We start from the raw sequence: 20391 nt of genomic DNA, 5'->3' as shown, positions 1-20391 counted from the left end.
GCTTCTTTACTTTCCCCCAAATCACTAAATGGAAACCATTTTAAATAATCTATTTGCTCAGACAGAGGTCTTTAAATAACACAATAACTAGTAAAATAGCTTGCGCAATGAGATGTGCAAAAGTGGAATAAATATTCATTTTGATGCTTTTGTGAAGATGACAATATGTAACAGAAGGTTTGTGTTAGCAAAATGATACACTTGGATTAAATGCTATCATTGCTCTGTAATGAAAGCTGGGGGGAATGTGATTCCTCCCTGAAGTGCATCAACTATTTAAATGAAACTTATTTAGCTCTTAAGTGGGGGGAAATGGTCCTAAAATGGCACAGAAAGTTGAAACATTCCCTACCCTCAGGCTTCAAATCTAAAATACATGACACAAAATGAAAAGGAACTAGTAGGTGACAAGGAAAAAGAACCTGTTGACTGATTCACAGATAACTTAGCTGCTATTATAGTGCTAAATCATTTCCTTGTAAAATGCATATCACTAAAGAGACAGGGAGGGGATGATGACACAAACACTACACATTCCCTTTCGGATGTAGCATGCTCTGCTGTGCCCTGTGCACACATATATTACACCAGGGCCTCATTCACACTATGATTTAACCTGGTTTGCAAAACAGGTTATAGGTGCCTCATTTACACTCGAGTTGATTACACCTGCAAATGTGTTTGGGTTGAATTGACACAAGCTCACCTGAACGAGTTCTTTAGAATATTGATCTTTTATTGTGTCTTTTGAGAAGTGAGTTACCACAAATGTGACTGTGCTGCCGATCACATTCGTGGCACCCAGGGGAAAGAGGCGTGGAACATAACCAAAGGTCTTGCCAAGCATTCTTTTTCCCCTCTCAGCATTCTCAGCTCAGTGGGGTTCTTAGTGATTTCAAATTTTCCACAATGTCAAGTGCTCCCTTTAAATGACCGTGCAGCTGTTTTCCGCTTCTGCCAGTGAACTGGTTCCCTTTTCCCTGTGGACCAGAGGTTGGGGAAGTTGGGAGGGTTCCTTGGGGGCCTAGTGCTTCTGCACACTGTCGCATTTGTGTGGGTTCATGGGGGGGGGGGGGGGAGTTATGGGTGCTATATGGGGAATTCTTCCATGCATGCCAGGGAAGAATCCGCCCAGGGCACTCAGGGATCCATGCATGCTGGGGAAGAATTCCCCCATGGCACCCATAACTCCCCACACTCATGAACCCATGCAAATGCAACAGTGCACTGAAGCTGTCAAAGTGTCTTTTTAAAAAACACGCCACACCACAAAGAGACCCATGAACCACGAGCGCTGAGATGGAAAAAAGAATGGCAGTTTGGCAAGACCTTTGGGATGGGTATGCTCCATCCCTCGGCCCATTGCCCTCTCTCCCAAGTGCTGGCTCCAATGGCCATTTTCAATTGGTAACAAACTGAAATGTGAACTTTAATGCAACCGCACAGCTTCAATCATGGCAAGGAGTAGTATGAACATCTATTCAGTGTCGAATCACTCCATTGATTCGAAACAATCCAGTGCAAAAATTGGTTTATCACGTAGTGTGAAATGAGGCCCAGGATTATAAATCTGAATGAGAATCTCCCCCATAGCCTTGGATGAGGTGGGTTATATCAGGAAGTGTAGTCACAACCACTATTATCATCAAGTCCCCTTGCCAGGTTATTTTAGGTAGTACCTGGAGTAGTTCCTTCTCCCCTGCATGTGTCCTAGATAAAACATTCTCTGTGAGCAAGTTTCAAAAGACTGTGTGAGACCTCAGAAAACCAGTGATCAGGCAGGCCCATCTCCATCAGGGCTAGCCTGAAGAAGAAGAGCCCTCCCTCCAGTCTATTTGCCTTGGTCCAGGCCTTAGAGGGAGAGAATAACCACTGGAACTCATTCCCCTCCCCACCACCATTCCCTTTTCCTTTTGTGTCGTGTCTTTTAGATTGTAAGCCTGAGGGCTGGGAACCGTCTAATTAAAAATAGTAATTGTAAGCCGCTCTGAGAGCCATTAGGGCTGAAGGGTGGGGTATAAATACCATAAATAAATAATAATGTTGTCTGAAAGGGGGGGAAACTTGTAATTGAAAACAAAACAATTAAAAAGTATTCCTCTAAAGACCTACAGATTCACTTTAGGTTTGCCATAGGTCAGAAATGACTTGAAGGTACACAACAGAAACACAACAATATGTATAAAAACTTTTGTTAGCCAAATTCATAAATAAAAGGATGCTTGGCCCTAATATTTTTATTTTTTCATGCACTTGGTTGAGGGTTTTTTTATGAGTGAGCTTATTCCTATTGTGTTCTCCACCTTACACCTAAGTATGTCCCTTTTGTTGTCACTGTGGAGTATTCTCTTCCACCCTCCAAAAAGTCAAAAGCCTGACCTCAACAAGGACTCACTGGTCTAAGACACACTGCAGAAATCATCCAATTTGAGACTGCTTTTACTGCCCTGACTCAGTGCTAGGGAATCCTGGGAATTGTAGTTTGTGGTGGAACCAGAGTTCTCTAACAGAGAAGGCTCAATGTCTCACAAAACTACAGTTCCCAGAAGTCCTTTGCATTGAGCCAGTGCAGTTAAAGTGGTCTCAAACTGGATGATTTCTGCAGTGTGTTTTGAACCAGTGTTGTGAAATTCTAGGATTTGTAGTTTGTGGTGGCACCAGATTTACCTTTTAGGGGCTGTGCGCACAGCAGAAATAATCCGGTTTGACACCACTTTAACAAACTGGATTATTTTTGTAGTGTGTTTTGGGCCACTGTTGCACTGAGATAGTCCCCCATTCCATGACCCTTTCATAGCTGGCAGAGAGTGAACAGAAGTGTCTAGGGCCCCACAAAGCAATGGCAGTGGAGGGACATATTGCAGTACAGCAGTGAATCTGGTGACAGGGGAGCTGAACCAGAGTCCCAAACACAGAACTCTTCCACTATACATGACTATGTAGAATCTCATCCTAAGGAGTAAGAACACATTGAACACATTTTTATTTAAATACCACGTTTTCCGATATAGGTATTCAAGACTACACAAGTACAGATGTATAGTGAGGATGTATGTGGATATGCAATTGCAGTGGATGGGGGGGGGGGGGGTTAAATTCCCTACTCCATCACCATGCTATATACTTTTGAGCCAAAAATCACCCTCAGGTGTGACTGGAAATCTCTTTCCAATCGAAAGTGGATTACATAATAAAAAATTTGTTAATAGCAGCACATGCTGTACGATGGCCCTTGTTATCCAGGACCGCCCCCCTCCCCCCCCCCATGGATAGCAAAATCCATGGATGCTCAAGTCCCATTAAATACGATGGCATAGCAAAATGGGGTCCCTTATATAAAATGGCAAAATTAAGGTTTGGTATTTGGAATTTAAGATTTTTTTTTAATATTTTCAAGCCGTGGATGCTTGAATCCGTGGATCAAAGATCCATTGAGAAGGAGGGCCGACTGTAATAGAATTGGAATGGAAAAAACAAACAATGGGGGGATTGGTCACATTATATTGCAAAATATATTTTATTTGATTATTTAAGGGGAGAGAAAAGGAACATATAATGGTCAAATAAAGGAAATGATCCAGTGGGACAAATGGGGTTGTTGGATTGAGAAAGTTTATGCTGAAAAGGGGCACAACAGCTAGTAATAAGATATTCCACATTATGGATATTGGGTGCTAATTTACTTGGTTATAGCCATCAGAGAGGGAGGAGGGAGGGGAAAGTGGAGCTGAAAAGTATGTGATGTAATAATAGTAATATTATCATAAAGCACACAAAAAAAGGAAATCTCTTTCCAATCATGATTTCTGGATATTTCAAGTGCTTGGGACAATAGACGTGGCTACAAGTAAAACTGCCACCAAGGGATGTCTTCAGGACTGGCAGCCTGGTCAGTTTACCTGAAAAAATAGGGGTGTTGGAAGGAAGCCCTAAACAGCCTATGGCCCATATGCTCTCCATCACTGATGTACAGGATGGATCACTTTACATACATTCTTATGCAACAAGGCAAGAGAGAAACATGATTGCTATCTATGAAGAGCTGCATTTTACCTACATATGAAGGATACAGAAAGAGAACCTCTAATTTTCTCTTGCAAGGCTGACTAGAGGGTGTGGGGAATTTGAAATGCCAAGATTACACATACATGTGTGGGGAAACAACCATTCCAAGCTCTCAAAATGTTTGTTTGAAAGGTGTATGGAACAGGACTGGGCAATTATTCAGGAGCTCATTGGATGACCTCAGACTAGTCACTTATTCTGAGCCTGCCCAGCCTCACAGGGAGGATACAAGAGGATAAAGTAAGGGGGACAGTGCCTTGCACACTGTAGGATTTGTTTCCAAGTAAATATGTACCTGCTGGAAGAAAGGCAAGACAAAATAAAACTCTGAAACAAATAGAATCATAGAATCATTGAGTTGGAAGAGACCCCAAGGACCATCCAGTCCAACCCCATTCTGCCATGCAGGAACTCACAATCATAGCACCCTTGACAGGTGGCCATCCAGCCTCTGTTTAAAGACTTCAAAAGGAGGAGAGTCCACCACACTGTGAGGGAGTGTTTTACACTGGCAAATAGCTCTTACTGTCAAGAAGTTCCTCCTGACATTTAGGTGGACTCTTTCCCTGTCGTTTGAATCCACTGTTCCATGTCCAATTTCCTGAGCAGCAGAAAACAAGCCTTTTCCATCCTCAATATGACATCCTTTCAAATATTTAAACAGGGCTATCATATCATCTCTTAACTGTATCTCCCTTAGTCTCTCCTCATAGGGCATAGTTTCCAGTCCCTTCACCATTTTAGTAATAATAATAATAAAATTTATTTATGTTTCCCCGCCTCTCCCGGTGGATCGAAGCGGGGTTACAGACTAAAAAAGGACAAAGTGTTTACATAAAAATACAATTAAAAGCAGCTGAAAACAATAAAATATACAACATCATACAGTAACAATAGCATCAACAAACAAGGCAGGGATCATACACAGATAGGACAAGTCATTCATATCAGGGGGGTATTCATATCAGGTGGGGTATGGTCGGCTAAAAAGCTCGGTTTTAATCACTTTTCTGAATGTTTCTAACAAGGTCGCCAAGCGAATCTCCTCAGGAAGACTGTTCCAGTGTCTCAGAGCCATTGTTGAAAATGCTCTTTGCGAAGTAGCAACATACTTAGAGGTTGCTATCTCCAATAGGTTTTACCCGATGTTCTAAGAGTGCGGGACGGATTATATAGGGAGATGCGGTCCCGTAAGTAACTCAGGCCCAAGCCATGTAGGGCTTTATAGGTAATAACAAACACCTTGTACTGTGCCCGGAAGCAGATAGGGAGCCAGTGAAGATCTTTTAAGATAGGTGTAATATGGTCAAACCTTGATGAACCAGTGACCAATCTGGCTGCCATATTTTGCACTAACTGAAGCTTCCGAACTTGGTACAAGCCCCATGTAAAGCGCGTTACAGAAATCTAGACGAGAGGTTACCAGAGCGTGTACCACCGTTTCAAGGTCCCTTCGGTCTAGGTAGGGTTGCAGTTGGCATATCAACCGAAGTTGATAGCAAGCACTTCTGGCCGTCGCATCTACCTGAGATGTCAATTGCAGGGACGAGTCCAGAAGTACTCCTAAACTGCGAACTTCGTCCTTCAGGGGAAGTGTGACCCCATTTAGGACAGGTTGGCAAATTTCCTTCCTTAGACCCAAGGAACCTATCACAAGTATTTCCCTTTTCTCTGGATTCAATCTGAGTTTGTTTTCCCTCATACAGCCCATTATCGACTCCAGGCAGGCATTCAGAGGAGAGATTATTATTATTAACCTTTATTTATAAAGCGCTGTAAATTTACACAGCGCTGTACATATAATATTTTTAATTAGACAGTTCCCTGCCCTCAGGCTTACAATCTAAAAAGACAGGACACAAAAGGAGAAGGGAGTGGTGGTGGGGAAGGGGATCAGGTCCAGCAGTCTTCTCTACCTCCGAGACCTGGACCAAAGCAGATGGACTGGAGGGAGGGCTTGGCTTCTTGGAGCTAGCCTGCCTCTCTCTCCCTCAAGATGGCGGCTGAAGGGAAGGCTCGTCTTCTTCCAGGCAGGCCTGGTGGAGCTAGCCTGCCTCTCTCTCCCTCAAGCTGGAGGATGAAGGGAGGGCTCGTCTTCTTCCAGGCAGGCCTGGTGGAGCTAGCCTGCCTCTCTCTCCCTCAAGCTGGAAGATGAAGGGAGGGTTTGTCTTCTCCCAGGCAGGCCTGCTGGAGCTAGCCTGCCTCTCTCTCGTGCCATCCTTAGTCACTGCATCAGTTGGAAACATAGAGAAACATATTTGGGTGTCATCAGCGTACTGATAACACCACGGCCCATGTCTCCGGATGATCTCTCCCAGCGGTTTCATGTAAATGTTGAACAGCATGGGGAACAGAATAGCTCCTTGAGGGACACCAGATGTCAGTTCCCTCTTAGAGGAACAAGTGTCCCCCAGCTTCATCATCTGGAATCTGCCTGAGAGGTAGGATCAGAACCACTGGAGCGCAGTGCCCCCGAAGCCCAGCTCCCCCAGGCACTCCAGAAGGATACCATGGTCAATGGTATCGAAAGCCGCTGAGATGTCCAAGAGCACCAACAAGGTCACACTTTCCCTGTCGATGCCCAGACGGAGATCATCGACTAAGGCGACCATGGCAGTCTCAACTCCGTATCCCGGCCTGAAGTCAGTTTGAAATGGGTCCAGATAATCAGTTTCATCCAAGACAGCTTGGAGTTGGAAGGCAACCGCTCTCTCGATCACCTTGCCCAAGAATGGCAACAGGGAGACCGGTCTATAATTGTTTCTCACCAGGGGGTCCAGGGAGGGGTTTTTCAGCAGCGGTTTAACCACTGCTAATTTCAATTTAGATGGAAATTTTCCCTCCCGGAATGATGCATTGCTTATGAATCGTAACAATGTAGTTACGGCATCTCCTCCCTGGGCGGTCAACCACAAAGGACAGGGATCGAGAGAGCACGTTGTCTTCTTTACACATCCAAGGAGCTTATCCACTTCATCGGTATTTACAAACTCAAAGTGATCCAGCTTAATGGAGTACACGGAAGCTCTGGATACCTCTTCTATTGTTTCTGTTTTAATGCCAGTGTCGAGATCAGCCCTTATCCGAGAGATTTTATCTGCGAAGAAGTTATTAAAGTCGTCACAGTAGGCTTTTGTTGGTTCTAATATAGGGTTCGGGGTGGGAGGTAGCTGGGTCAACTCCCTCACCACCCTGAACAGCTCTGCAGGATGAGACTCTGCAGGCGCAATACATGCAGCATAGAAAGAGTTCTTTGCTGCACTTATTGCCACTCCATAGGACTTCAAAAGACTCTGATGGAGTGTCTTGTCAGACAGGCGCTGATGTCTCCGCCAGGAGTGCTCTAGTCGTTGAGCGTCCCGCTTCATTTCCCGAAGATCTTCCATGTACCAGGCTTTTCTGTTAGGAGCGGGCCAGAAAGGATGCTTGGGAGCGATGCTGTCTATAGCCCTGGTAAGGTCGTTGTCCCAGGTATCCATCAGGGCATCAACAGAATCGCCGTCAGATCCTACCATAAATCCTTCTAAGGCTTCTTGGAACCTTTTGGGTTCCATCTGCCTTCGAGAGCAGACCATTCTAATAGGTCCTCCACCCCCAGGGGGGAGTTGGGTGATTGCCTTCAGTCGTACCTTGACCAGGAAGTGGTCCATCCATGACAGAGCAGAGGCCCCAAGAACCTCTGCCCACGGACTTCCCTGATCTGTACTAAAGACCACATCGAGCGTATTACCTGCACAATGTGTCAGACCTGAGACTAATTGGGAGAGGCCCATGGCAGTCATGGAAGCCATGAACTCCCGAGCTGCACCTGTTAGTTCTTGTGAGACAGCCTCGAAGGGGATGCTGAGGTCCCCCAGAACGAGAAGCCTGGGAGACTCCAACACCAGCTCCGAGACCAGCTGTGTCAGCTCGGCCAGGGAGTCTGTTAGGCCACGGGGTGGACGGTAGACCAACAGGATCCCCAGACTGTCCCTAGCCTTCAAGGTCACGTAAATACATTCAATGTGGTCTGTTTTCCGGACAGGTTCCCCAGTAAGAGTGCTTTTATGGACTAAGGCAACCCCTCCCCCCTGCCCACACTCTCTGACCTGCTCCTTAACGGTATACCCGGCTGGAAGGGCCTGGGCCCAGACTGCATTACTCTCGGCCCCCAGCCAGATTTCTGTGATGCAAGCCAGGTCGGGTTTATTTTCCTCTAAAAGATCTTGAATTGTGTGGGCTTTGTTCTTAATCGACCTGGCATTGCACAGGAGCAGAGAGAGAGACTGTGGTATGGTTGGACTGACCCTCGGTTCTCTAGGGTTAGCAGGGTGGACGGAAGGCAGGACAGGTATTCCACCCTCCTACCGCTGTATCTCCCCATGCCCTGCATTACATCTATAGGAGCTCCCTGAGCAGAATCCGAGTTGTCATAACACCCCCCTTCCCAGTTGCACCCTCCTTGAGTAGTCCTTCTTTGGACACGCTCTAGTTTCTCAACATCCTTTTTTAATTGTGGGGCCCAGAAGTGGACACAGTATTCCAGGTGAGGGCTGACCAAAGTAGAAGATAATGACACTATCACTTTCCTAGATGTAGACACTATACTTCTAGTGATGCAGCCTAGAATCACATTGACCTTTCTAGCTGCCACATCACACTGTTGACTCATGATTAACTTATCGTCTATGACTCCCAGATCCCTTTCACATGTATTGCTGTCAAGCCAGGTGTTCCCCATCCTATATCTGTGCATTTCATTTTTTTTCACCCTAAGTGTAGTACAGGGGTCGGCAACCTCCGGCCCGCGGGCCGGATCTGGCCCCCGGAGGCCTTCGTTGCGGCCCCTGGGGGTGGTTGCCGCCTCCGGCGGGCGAAAAAATAACGGCGCCCAGAGCAGCAAAAAGCCACGCTGGGCACTGCCATTTTTCGCCCAAAATGGCGCTGAGGTCGCGCGAGAGTTCGGCGCCATTTTTTCGCCCAAAATGGCGGCGCCCAGAGGCGAAGTCTCGCGCGACCTCAAACAAGGTTGCGCGAGACTTCGGCCTCCAGGAGGGCTCCGATGGCCGCATCGGGCCTCTGGAAGGCCCGCTGAAGCCGTCGGAGCCCTGTTCCGGGAGGGAAAATTTCCATCTAAATTGAAATTAGCAGTGGTTAAACCGCTGCTGAAAAACCCCTCCCTGGACCCCCTGGTGAGAAACAATTATAGACCGGTCTCCCTGTTGCCATTCTTGGGCAAGGTGATCGAGAGAGCGGTTGCCTTCCAACTCCAAGCTGTCTTGGATGAAACTGATTATCTAGACTCATTTCAAACTGGCTTCAGGGCGGGATACGGAGCCAGGGCAGTTAAAGGGGTCTCAAACCAGATTATTTCTGCAGTGTGTTTTGGACCACAGTGTGCTTCCTTGAAATTAAGGATATGTTCCATTATGAAAAATCCAGAATGTTAGTAACAAGTCTTTCTGAAAGGAGCAAGCTGGCTATTTTGAAATGTCAGAAAGAGAATACATGAATGAACCTACCTTCCTGGATTTGGGCTGTAGCACCTCTGGGGATCCAGTTTGGGATTTAGTCCAAAAAAAGCCAATGAGCGGTATGGTAGCAAGGAACTTGGAAAGCATCCCACAATGTGCTTGCCTATGTTTTTGCTGCTTGAGCCCCCACGCCCGATACCGATGGGAGAGAAGTAGACCAAAAGAGAAGAACACAACCATGGAGATTAGCACCTCTTTGTTGGCGTAACTCAACAAATCTCCACATTTCTTATAGACATAGATGAAAGATGCGATGCCGAGGAAAGTCCACATTATGAAGGATGCGTTGTCTTGTCTTGGTCACCAATAGGTTTTCTTTTACAACTCTTATTGTAAAATAATGCCTCCTGAGTAGTACGTTTCTTCACCCAAACACAAGGTTGATAAAACGCTTTAAGAAATTACAAAGCCCTCATTTCAAACACGAGGTGTAAAGAAATAAAAAAGAGTAGTACAAAGTCAAAGCACTTGCCAAACTGCAAGACTTTCAGAACAAAACTCCCTCTAGTCATAAAAAGAAGTTTCTCAGCTTAGGCACCAGGAAAAAATTGCAGGCATGCATTTTAAGGTCAACATGTATCTCTGGAAATGATATCATTTGTTTTAGTCTGTTCACCAGTCGGTTGATTTGTGCCAGTACTCATCTTCTTAGGACTCTTAACTTTTCATTGAGTAACAGGAGGTGCCCTGAAAAACAAAATGATTCTGAGTACAGTGTATGTTTAAGAGAGTCATATATCAAGATTGCATCAAGACAATAGCAGTGCGGCTCTTAATCATGCTGGTAATGTTCACTATGTATCTTTTAGAGACTCCCTTTACCTAGGGAAAAAAGAGAGAGAGCAATTGTGATCATGCCCTGCTTTTCCAAGGGCATCTGGTTGATCTTTTTAGGAAACAGAATGTTTGACTAGACAAGTTGCCCCAGGAAAACAGGTTTTGTAAGGCAAGGTTCTTCCATTTGACATTTGTTTGTTTAAAATATGTATAGCCTCACTTCTTTAGCTGGAAGAGCTCTCAGAGCAACTTTTACATCAACCAAAAATGAGGCCAACTATAGCTGGCATCTTTTGAGCCACTCTTAATGCCTTATGGGAGAAAAGTCATATATAAATCAAATTAAATAATAAATATAAATAAAATCATGTTGGTTATTCCCATCTAAGGAAATCACATTCAGTCCACTGCTGAACAGTGAACGAACATGTAGGTCGATTCCATTTATTAAATGGGTCTAATCTAGGGTGCTTCTACAATGGAGAAATAATGCAGTTTGACACCACTTTAACAGCCCTGGCTCCATCCTACACAATCCTGGGACTGATAGTTTTGTGAGGCACCAAAAGCACTCTTTGGCAGAGAAGGATAGAGAGACCTTGTAAAACTACAAATCCCAGGATTCAATAAGCTGGAGCTATAGCACTTAAAGGTGGTGTCAAACTGCATTATTTCTATAGTGTAGATGATCAGCAAGGTATAACGGCTTGAGCATTGGAGTACAAACTCTTAAGACCAAGGTTCAAATCCTGGCTCTGCCATGGCAACCCACTAGATAACACTGGGCAAGTCACGCTCTCTCAACCTCAGAGGATGGCAATGGCAAACCCCCTCCGAAGAAGCCTGCCAAGAAAACCCCATCATAGCATCCCCTTAAGGTCGCCTTAAGTCAGAAGCAACAGATGATAATCATGGTCTTTATTTCTTACCTGCCTCTGTCCATGGATGGAGGAGGAGACACCCCTAGTCAGGACAATACGGTTTACCATATATACTTGACTACAAGTCGACCTCATTTACAAGTTGAGGGCAGGTTTTGGGGACAAGATTGTAGGTTTTTATTATTGTTGTTGTTGTTGTTGTTATTATTATTTCTTACCCGCTCCTCCCCATGGATCAAGGCAGAGAACAACAACAATTAACAGACACACCACATAATAAGTAATAATAATAATAATAATAAGCTTTACTTTTTACCCCGCCTCTCTGTCAGAAAGACAGTCATCATTTAAAACACATCATCAGTTAAAATACGCATCAATTTAAAAGGACACACATACAGTTTTAAAAGATGAGAAATAGACTTATTGAAACAACCTGCATCTAAAATGCCTCATTTGATTTTTAAAAAATTAAATTTTAAATATGAAAAAAACCCAAAAGGAAAAGACACGGTCAAACAATCTACATTTTTAAAAAAGCCATTATGTAAAATTCACAATTTAAAAAACACAGGCAAATAAAGGTTCATATATACATACATGGGAGGCTGAAGGGTTTTATTTCAATGGCTTTGGCTCTACTCTTCTTTCTTGAAACAAGGAAAGGTGACCAGGCTGAATTGGTTTGTTTTGGTTTTCCCCTGGCAAGGAAATACGAATTCAGTCTTCTTTGGGGATGCTTAGGGCTGTCTCACCTGGAGCCAGGGCTTTCCCTTGCTGCCTGGTTTCTCAGCCTCAGCTAAGAGATGGAGGAGCAACAGAGAGATGCTCTCACCTCAGGCGCCAAGCCAAGACTGGAAGGAGGGGGGCGACGTCAGAGTGCCATTCGAGAAGTGGGCGGGGTTTATGCTAATAACCCCGCTCGCTCCTCCTCCTCCTCCCCGCCTTTGCTCTGGCGCCGGCGCGCGCCTCTCAACTCATCCCCTTCCTGGCCAATCCGAGGCGCTATGCTGAGATGGTCTTATGGCGCTCGGGCCAATGGGAAGAGGAGAGAGGCGGGGTTTTAGGGACCGCGGGAGCCTAGTGTGATGTGACGTATGACGCGCGCGGTTGATTCTTTGTTTGACTGACGGATGACTGCTATCAGAAGGGAGGTGGGAGGGGCGACGGCTTCTTGTTGCCATAGTGAGGCTGGAGGCTGGGATGGTAGCGATGGCAACGGGGGTCCAGGGCGAGGTCCTCATTGGCGCATGCGCAGTAAGAGTAGTGAGGGCCTATAGAAGAGTGGTCCCCAGACTTTTGTTCTTTGGACTTCAACTCCCAGAAGCCTCGGCCATTTTGGTCAACAGTCAGGAATTCTGGGAGCTGGAGTCCAAATCACCTGGAGAACTAAAGTTTGGGAAAGACGGGAATAAAAAGTGGGGAAGATGCGTATAAAAGAGTAAAAAATGGCTTCTGTTACGGGGCGAGAGTGTCATTTTGAAACATCCCCTCCTCAGGTAATTCCCTCAGCCGAAGGTTTGCCATCGCCTTCCCTTAACGGCTGAGGGAATTACCTGAGGAGAATTCAAGGGAGCGGGGCTTAGCCAATCAGCACCGTCCGTGCATCTCCGCGAACCAATCAGGGCTGAGAAGAATGAAGGGGGCGTGGCGTGGCTCGGCGCCCATTACTGCGTCCGCCGCGGGGGACCAGCCGCCGTTGCCATGGCGACCCCGAAGCGAGTAGAGCTAGGCCTTGTGGCCCAAGAGGCCGCGGCCCTCGCCGCCGTCGTCCGCGGCTCTCTGGGTCCCGAAGGGGGGCAAGTGCTGCTGAGCCGCCCGACTGGGGAGATGCTTCTGTCGCGGGACGGGCAGCGGGTGCTTCAGGCCCTCAACCTGGAGTCCCCGACGGCCAGGTAAAGCCACCTAAAACTACAACTCCCAGAATGCCACAGCGGTGGGTCTCAAACGCCATTATTTCTGTACTGTAAGAAAAGTCGAAGCAATCTGTGGCAGGAAAAAAAGGGAGACGATGGAGCACATCTGAGGCCGTTTTTGGACGCAGAATGCCAAATAATGCCATGATTATCAGTAATCGTAGTAATAGCGCTCCAAAACACACTGCGGAAATAACGACCCAGTCTGAGGCGGCTTTAGCAGCCCTGGCTCAGTGCTAAGGAATCCTGGGAACTGTAGTCCATTGTGGCCCCAGAGAAGGCTAAATGCCTCACAGAACTACAGTTCCCAGGCGCTGGAAGACACGCGGAAGGCTCTTGGAGAACGATGAACGGCCTCGTGAGGGAGAGGATTGGCAGCAGATGAGCATTGAAAGCAGGAACTTCTTGGCTGGAGATGTTGGGAGACCAGGTCGAAAGAACGCTTGGGAAACGCTGTCATTCTGTTGATAGGGCTGCAATCGCCAGAGCCTTGTGGGCACAAAATGGGAGGCAGAGGAAACCCCAGGTCAAGGAGGCCCACAAACACCCAGGTCTTGGCCATAGAGCAAATCCAGAGGCACCCAAACCATGGCACCTTCCTCTCTTGGGCCTCTCCTTCCCGGTTCCTTGATTTCTCCGGAGCCACTTGGAAGCCGTCTAAGTCAGTAGCTGCCACTGAATTGTATGAAGAAGAATCGTACTGTTTTCTTTACATCGCTAGCATTTTTGTGTTCTTCCACAAAAGAGATTGCGTAAATACAGCTTGAGCCTCCCTTGCCAGAAATGCTTGGGTCCAGAGGCGTTTGGGGATTTGGGGATGTTTTATTTTATTTCGTTTTGTTCTGTTTTTATTTTGGGGTTTTGGAATACCTGCATTTGCAGAAACGTCTTGGAGATGGGACCCAACTCAGAGCAGAAGATTCGTTGACAGTTCACATACATACGCCTTTTACACAACGCCTGGAGGTAATTTTATACAGTGTTTTGTACACTGAACCGTCAGGAAGCGAAGGCGTCTCTGTCGCAGCCACACATGAAATAGAAAGGTTTGGGGGCTTTGGAATATTTCAGAAGTCCAGCTAAAGGAGACTCAGCCTCTGCTATCAAAGTAATTGAATCTTCTGGATAAGGAGAACTAAGGCTTCAGCACTTCGCATACACGCCCCAATTGGGTCAAAAAGACCAGTCACCCAAAATTTCACTAACTCCAGCCGATTTCTGGCCTGTTGCAAAGCTGCAACTAAATGGTTTTAAATGGTCTCTAACCAACTGTTAGACAACTATCATAATGAACTAGACTGAAGATTATTTTAAACCACAATTCCTTATTTACACAACAACAAACCAAGAATCCGCTAAACAAAACTGACAGTCAGTTTATATAATTCCTTCTCCTCAGCATTGCAGATAGAAGGGAGAAGTAATGACCGTTGTGTCTGATATGGGCTCATTCCTTCCAAATAATAGTTGATTATTACATGTGACAAGAACGCTGAGCTTAGTATAAACAGGAAGGTTATCAAGGGATTGGCTGCTGTTCTTTTCTGCTGGACAGTTGCAAAAACCAATATTTAAAATCAACTATTTTGTAACTGAATGTTTTTGTCTTTCACAGAATGATGATATCTTGCATTTCCACGCACTGCGATCTGATTGGAGATGGCGCTAAAACGTTTATTATCCTACTCTCAGCTTTACTCCAAGGGCTCGAAAAACTTGGCGAAAAAAGTAGTGCCTCCTTTTGTGAGAGTATCCAAGGAAGAGGTAAATACAAAGAAAAATGTTACAGAATGAAGCAAATTTCTCGGTCTCTTACCGTGATCCAAGCAGACATCCTGGACCACATAGTGACTCAGGAACTTGGAAAGCATTGTCTAACTGTCTTTACTGTTTCTGATACAGAAGTAAATAGGAGGACATTGGGGTTGGTACTAGAACCCTATTTCGGTGGAAATGTAGGATATAATAGGCAGAAATTTCTTAGCCAGTTGGCCTGTGACTTCTTCTTCAAAATTACAGCTGATAAAGATAGGAAAGAAGTACTGCCTTTGGTAGATGAATATTTTCCTGAGCTGCATACTTCTGTGACAGGGCTGCCTGTTTCAAGTTCACAGATCCTAGATGGTCTTCTTCTTCCTAGAGACTTTGCTGTATACTGTCCTGCAGATGGTGACAGAAAGGTTATTGTAATAACGGAGCCTATCCACTCTACTTTTTCTGAGTTGGGTGTAGAAGTTGCCATAAACGGTGAAAATCAATACAAGGTATCTGAACTCTGGATTATGAAAAGGACAGAAGCTCTAATGAAGCACATGCAGGACAACAGCATCAGAATACTATTGTCAAGTGTAAAACAACAGGAGACTGTTCATTACTGTGCAAAAAACAGTGGCATGTGTATTGTAGAGTGTCTGTCAGCAGAGGAAATCTCCCTTATATGCAGAATCACCAACATTTCCCCGTTTAGGCCATCTCTAGGCAATATTTGCAATGAAATCACTGAAACTGCAGTAGCAAACTTTTGCCAGCCATTACAAATTGGTACCAAAAGATTTGTTCACATTAACTTTGCAAGAACCTGTGCCCTTCGGCCCTGTAGTGTGGTTTTCTGTGGACCAGTACATGGGCTTACTGAGCAGCATGCTTGTGCTTTTCACGGAGCATTCAAAATGCTACAACATATGTTTACAGCCATCCATCCGACGGAGCATCGTAATTCAAAACCTGACAATCATAATCTTTCAAACGCTGTGGATAATCATCAGCAGAGCCCAGCTGTGCAGCAGCACTTTGTGGGAATGCACAGTGATTGCAGTAATGATAAAGCCATCACCAAGGAACTGGTGCCTTATGAGCTAAAAATGGAAACGCTTTCTGAAAATGAAGATGGTTTACTGACATCGTCCCAAAACGGCAAATATACAAAAGAAATGTTGCGAGTGGCTGAGAATGAATTTCTGGAAGATGACCAGCTTATTTATACCCAAGTAAAGGAAAGGATCAACTTGAGTAATGTACCTGGGCAACTGTTCATTGAAGAAAGTTGTACCAGCAACCCAGGTTATGATGTTTCATTTAGATGTGAAGTGAATAATAAAAGTTATATTCAGAGTAACTCTTATGTAAAGACGGGATCAATTGTGCCAGTAGGCGGAGTCTTTGAAATCCTATTGCATTATTATTTGTCTTGCTATGCAAAGGATTGCCATTCACCAAAGATGATATCTGAGCTTTGTACTCTGATTGCTGATGTATTGCTCATTGTTCCAAAAACACTCTGTAGGACACAGAAGAGGAGTGCTTTCCCTCAGCTCTGTCTTGAAGTCACCACTGCCCTCAGGAATAACCAGCAGCTTCTGCCAAATCAAAAATACTTAGAATCAGTCTCCTGTAAATATCAGTTAATAGTTTCTGTTCTTCATTGTGCAGCTGCACTCCTTAGCATTGATCTGATTATTGGCATTAAAAGGTTACCTCGAAAGCCTGAAGAGAGTAACTCAGACGCTGAAACGTAAAGGTGGGCTTCCTTTAGGCAGGTCATCCATGTATGCTTAATGATTGCTAGGGCTAGGCATTGTAACTAGATTTTTCTTGGTCCTGAATTATTGCAGTGCATTTCTTGAGTTTTCTTGGATTTCCCAAAATTTCTTACTAAAAATTAGATGTAAATTTAAATAAGAAAATGTAAGGCACCGAGACTGCAACTCTTTGCTTACCAGGCCCTTGAGCTCAACAAGACTTATTCTTGAGTATAAATGTATTGGATTGAACTGTAAGAGGTACTTTGACTTTTTGTTGTTTTTTTTAAAAAAGTTCTTAAGTGTTGCTTATTAGCCTCTTATACTAAAGCTGGACTACACAGAGTCTGCCTGGTTAAGATACATTTCATACAAGGAGAATCTCATCACATGAGAGCTCAGTTCTTGAGATTTCTAGAAGCTCCACAACCAAGAGAGGGGGAAGGCTGAAGGGGATAGACATCACAGAAATATGACTATATGTACCTCCTTCTCAGTGGCTTTCAACTCTTAGCAAAAGTAGTTACTAGGAAGAGAAGGGGCTACATCTAGAGCAGAGTCAGGAATTCTCAGGACCAAAGCAGATGGCCTGGAAGAAGTGGCCTCTGGCTGCTCCAGCCGGACCAATTCCACAGCAACAGCATGGCCTGTTCCTGTAGCGGGCGGCCTGCATGGTCTCAAACTGGCAGCCAGCTCTTGCCAGCTTGGTGCGGCACCAGTTCAGCTTCCAGCCGCTTTGGGGCGTACATCATCTAAACACCACACTCCCAAAGCAGCCGGAAGCCACTTTATTTGGCCCATCTGTTTCAGGCCACAGGCTCAGGACTCATTTCTCTGAGGGACCCATGTGTGCTTTTGGCTTTTCCATGCTGCAAAGTTTAATCTACAAAATATAACTTTGCTCACTGGTAAATAACTGTTTTTATTTGTTTATTTATTGTTCATAAATAAAATCCTGCTTTAAGTGCTGAATGTTAATTTTTTTCATATTTTTTGTCTATTATATTTGGATGAAATCGTAAATGTCAGTATTTTTACTTGTATTTGCAAAAGTAGTGTTAATAATTACTAATTTATTTTTCAGAAAAGCTGCTTGACAGAAGATTATAATGAATTTGTTCTCTAAATAAATGCTTATAGAAAACTCTGTTACATTAAAAAAAAAAAAGCCCTCGTGTGAATATAAGGTTACATTACATTGCACCATGAGACAACAGGTGAGAGAGAGAATGAGCCTATGAAAATTGTTAGTGAATTGTTCCAGTAATTTATTAGTATACCTGAACTTTTTGCCTGTAAGTTTATATGATTTCTAGAACTATTCTGGGAAATTTTCAATTATATATATATTTTTTATTAAGAGTTCACTGGTATCTCAGTTCCAGCTGCCTAATTTATCTTGTCTTTATGCATAACATTGCTGATTAACTTTTTGAAACATTTCAAAGACATAGCCGCCTTTGAGACTTAGGGCTGAAGCAGATGGCCTGGAAGGAGCAGCCAGAGTGACCGCCTGCTCCCAAAGTGGCCCACTTTTATTTGGGCCGGGTTTTTCCCCATTAGCACAGAGTGGCTTCTGGCCACTTCGGGGGCATGCGTCATGTAAACACCACACCCCCAAAGCAGCTGGAAGCTGCCTTATTTGGCCCGTGTTTTTTGGACCATAGACTCAGAGTTACTACAATATCCGTTTATGTTTGTGAAACAATGCTTTGTTTTTTAAATGCAAAACTACATTTAAAACTTTCTTCTCCCACCTTTACTATGCCATATAAACAGCCTAATTTGGCATATTACTTTCCTCATTTTTCAACAACTATGTTCTCTGAAGTTTTCCAGTACATCAGGCAAACTCTGAACTAATCAGTGAAATGGGGGAAGCAATCTTTAATGGATTAATTACTTTTTTAAAGTGCATTGTGCATCTTGATAGTGTTAGAGTACCTAAGAAAATGAAAATAATTTCAAAATATGAAGTTTATTAAGAATTATGAATCTGAGAAAAGGGGAACATCTTATTTTGAAGGGATTAAAATAAACAATGTGCTTAGTTGGTTATCAGTAGTTAGAGTCTATCTTGTAATGTAATGGTCCTAAAACTCAGAGACTAAACTAACTGGAAATGTTGTTGTTGTTGTTAACTGCCTTCATGTCGATCTTGACCCATGGCGACCCTATGGATGAGATATCTCTAGCCAAGCAAAGTGGGAATATATGAAACCTCTATTTATCTAGTTAAAGTGTCTTTGTATGCCTAAGTATAGGAAGGAGAAAGATAAACCAGATTTTGATCCAAGACAGGGATATTCTTTGTGAGTAAATTCCAAGGGTAATGTAGGTGATGAAGTGAAAAGTTAGTTTTAAGCTTCTGGAAGGTCACAGATTGAAATAAGGAAAAGAAAGGTTTCAGGAGGCAGAGATAAATCCTATTCAAAAGAGAAATGCAAAGTTAAGTGATCTGATAGCAGGTTTTATACAGAATCCAAATTCATGTGCTTATATTTCGAAGGAAGAATATAGAAGAGGAATGCTATCTCACAGGCTGTTTTGAATGCCAAAAAGCATAGTTGCTCCCCTTTACCACCACGTTCTAATAGAGCCAGAACAAAATATGTCTGGAAAGACCTTCTGTCTTTATCACTGAAAATTCAGGCACTTGTTTGTAAAAGGTGAGCATAGTAGGCTCAAATACCCCTGAAATGTCCAAACCTTAGTAGAAGACACAAAAACTTGATAACAAACAAAACAGACAAGTTCCAACTTCTTAGCTGTCCAGAAAGAGCAAGTGAGTAGAGGAGATAAATTCATTTTTAGTCTACTGCAGACCAAGAATATAATGCATGGGAGCCAATAGGCTGTTTATGAATGAGAAAAAGTTCATTTGAAGTTCTATGTTTCGAATGCTTATCATTTTTTAATAAATATGCCAGTCAGGAATAGCACTGACTTTGTCCTGTGACAAGTTTTAATGGAAGGAGGAAAGACTGTCCTGATTAACACTTGGTTGAATACATTCTTGGTCAAATACTTCATAGGTTTGAGTCTGAAATGCATTGCATTTCTTAATAGGTGATACGAACAAAGAAAGATGTTAAGGGTCTGGAGATAGTTTTTGTTCCTTATTTAACGGTCTTGTGTTCTCAGGTTTTCCAGTGCTTCAAGCAAACACTTGGGCTCTAAAATAATCAGGAGAGGAGTACATCTTAAAGGGATCAAACAACAAACATCTACCTTACATTATTGTGTGCCCTAGCATCTACATCTTTATAAATTATGTAAAGTTATAGTAGACACACTATTAAAGAAAAATGTCTTGCCACTTTGATAAAAAAAATTGATTCAGTTCATCAGTCTATCATAGATTAAGTTTGTGTTTTGTTTATTTTTTAATAAGGTCATGAAAATACCTATTCCTTATTTAATAGCAGTAATCAAGGGATGTTGTTATTGACTTTGTTTGCCTCTGTTTTCTCTTATTACTTGTAACATTATGGTCATTTCTTTCCTCAGCTGTAAGGCCGTATATTTGTACTTGACGCTTTCAAAAGTAGAATCATACGCTTGACTATGCAGAACTATGTTCCATGGAGAGCAGTGAGACTTGCTCTTAAGTAAATGTGTATAGGAGTGCAGTCTAAATACACTGTCATTCAGAACAGTGTTTATTCACCTCAGGAAAAAAGAAAGAGAAATTGCCCATTTTCTTGGCTCCAAAATGAAC

General features: G+C 43.8%; 2 protein-coding genes across 7 annotated transcripts in view; one reads left to right on the top strand and one right to left on the bottom strand.

Moving 5' to 3' along the window:
* LOC149317632 (squalene monooxygenase-like) overlaps window positions 1-12162 on the bottom strand; it is a 48898-nt gene extending 36736 nt beyond the window's left edge. The window contains exons 1-2 of the mRNA XM_089517950.1: window positions 11837-12162; window positions 9567-10265 (exon numbers count right to left, since the gene is read on the bottom strand). Coding sequence (XP_089374076.1) covers window positions 9567-9851 — 285 coding nt within the window. The 5' untranslated portion in view covers window positions 9852-10265; window positions 11837-12162. The remainder of the gene's footprint in view (window positions 1-9566; window positions 10266-11836) is intronic.
* A 711-nt stretch (window positions 12163-12873) lies between these two features.
* BBS10 (Bardet-Biedl syndrome 10) lies at window positions 12874-20064 on the top strand. 6 transcript variants are annotated; one of them, XM_089517947.1, is made up of 4 exons: window positions 12874-13131; window positions 14768-14916; window positions 17755-17887; window positions 19815-20064. In XM_089517947.1, the coding sequence occupies exons 1-3, from the start codon at window positions 12941-12943 to the stop codon at window positions 17778-17780; spliced, it is 366 nt and encodes a 121-aa protein (XP_089374073.1). In that variant the 5' UTR covers window positions 12874-12940; the 3' UTR covers window positions 17781-17887; window positions 19815-20064. The 6 variants fall into 6 exon arrangements, with proteins under 6 accessions (XP_089374073.1, XP_089374074.1, XP_089374070.1 ...); XM_089517944.1 differs by having other exon boundaries at window positions 12891-13131; window positions 14768-16669; window positions 19815-20059; XM_089517948.1 differs by lacking the exons at window positions 17755-17887; window positions 19815-20064 and adding an exon at window positions 14035-14118 and having other exon boundaries at window positions 14768-14835.
* The last annotated feature ends 327 nt before the right edge of the window (window positions 20065-20391 follow it).

This window comes from Sceloporus occidentalis, unplaced genomic scaffold (genome assembly GCF_023333645.1).
Source record: "Sceloporus occidentalis isolate IW3139 unplaced genomic scaffold, rSceOcc1.0.p SCAF_3, whole genome shotgun sequence".
Lineage (NCBI taxonomy): Eukaryota > Metazoa > Chordata > Lepidosauria > Squamata > Phrynosomatidae > Sceloporus > Sceloporus occidentalis.
This window is presented reverse-complemented; position numbering and strand designations above follow the sequence as displayed.

Bases quoted from the DNA above. Each gene is read 5' to 3' on its own strand.
- BBS10 (XM_089517945.1), top strand. From the start codon at position 12,941: ATGGCGACCCCGAAGCGAGTAGAGCTAGGCCTTGTGGCCCAAGAGGCC. The intron at 13,132-14,767 runs GTAAAGCCACCT...TGTCTTTCACAG, and splicing joins CTGGAGTCCCCGACGGCCAG to AATGATGATATCTTGCATTT.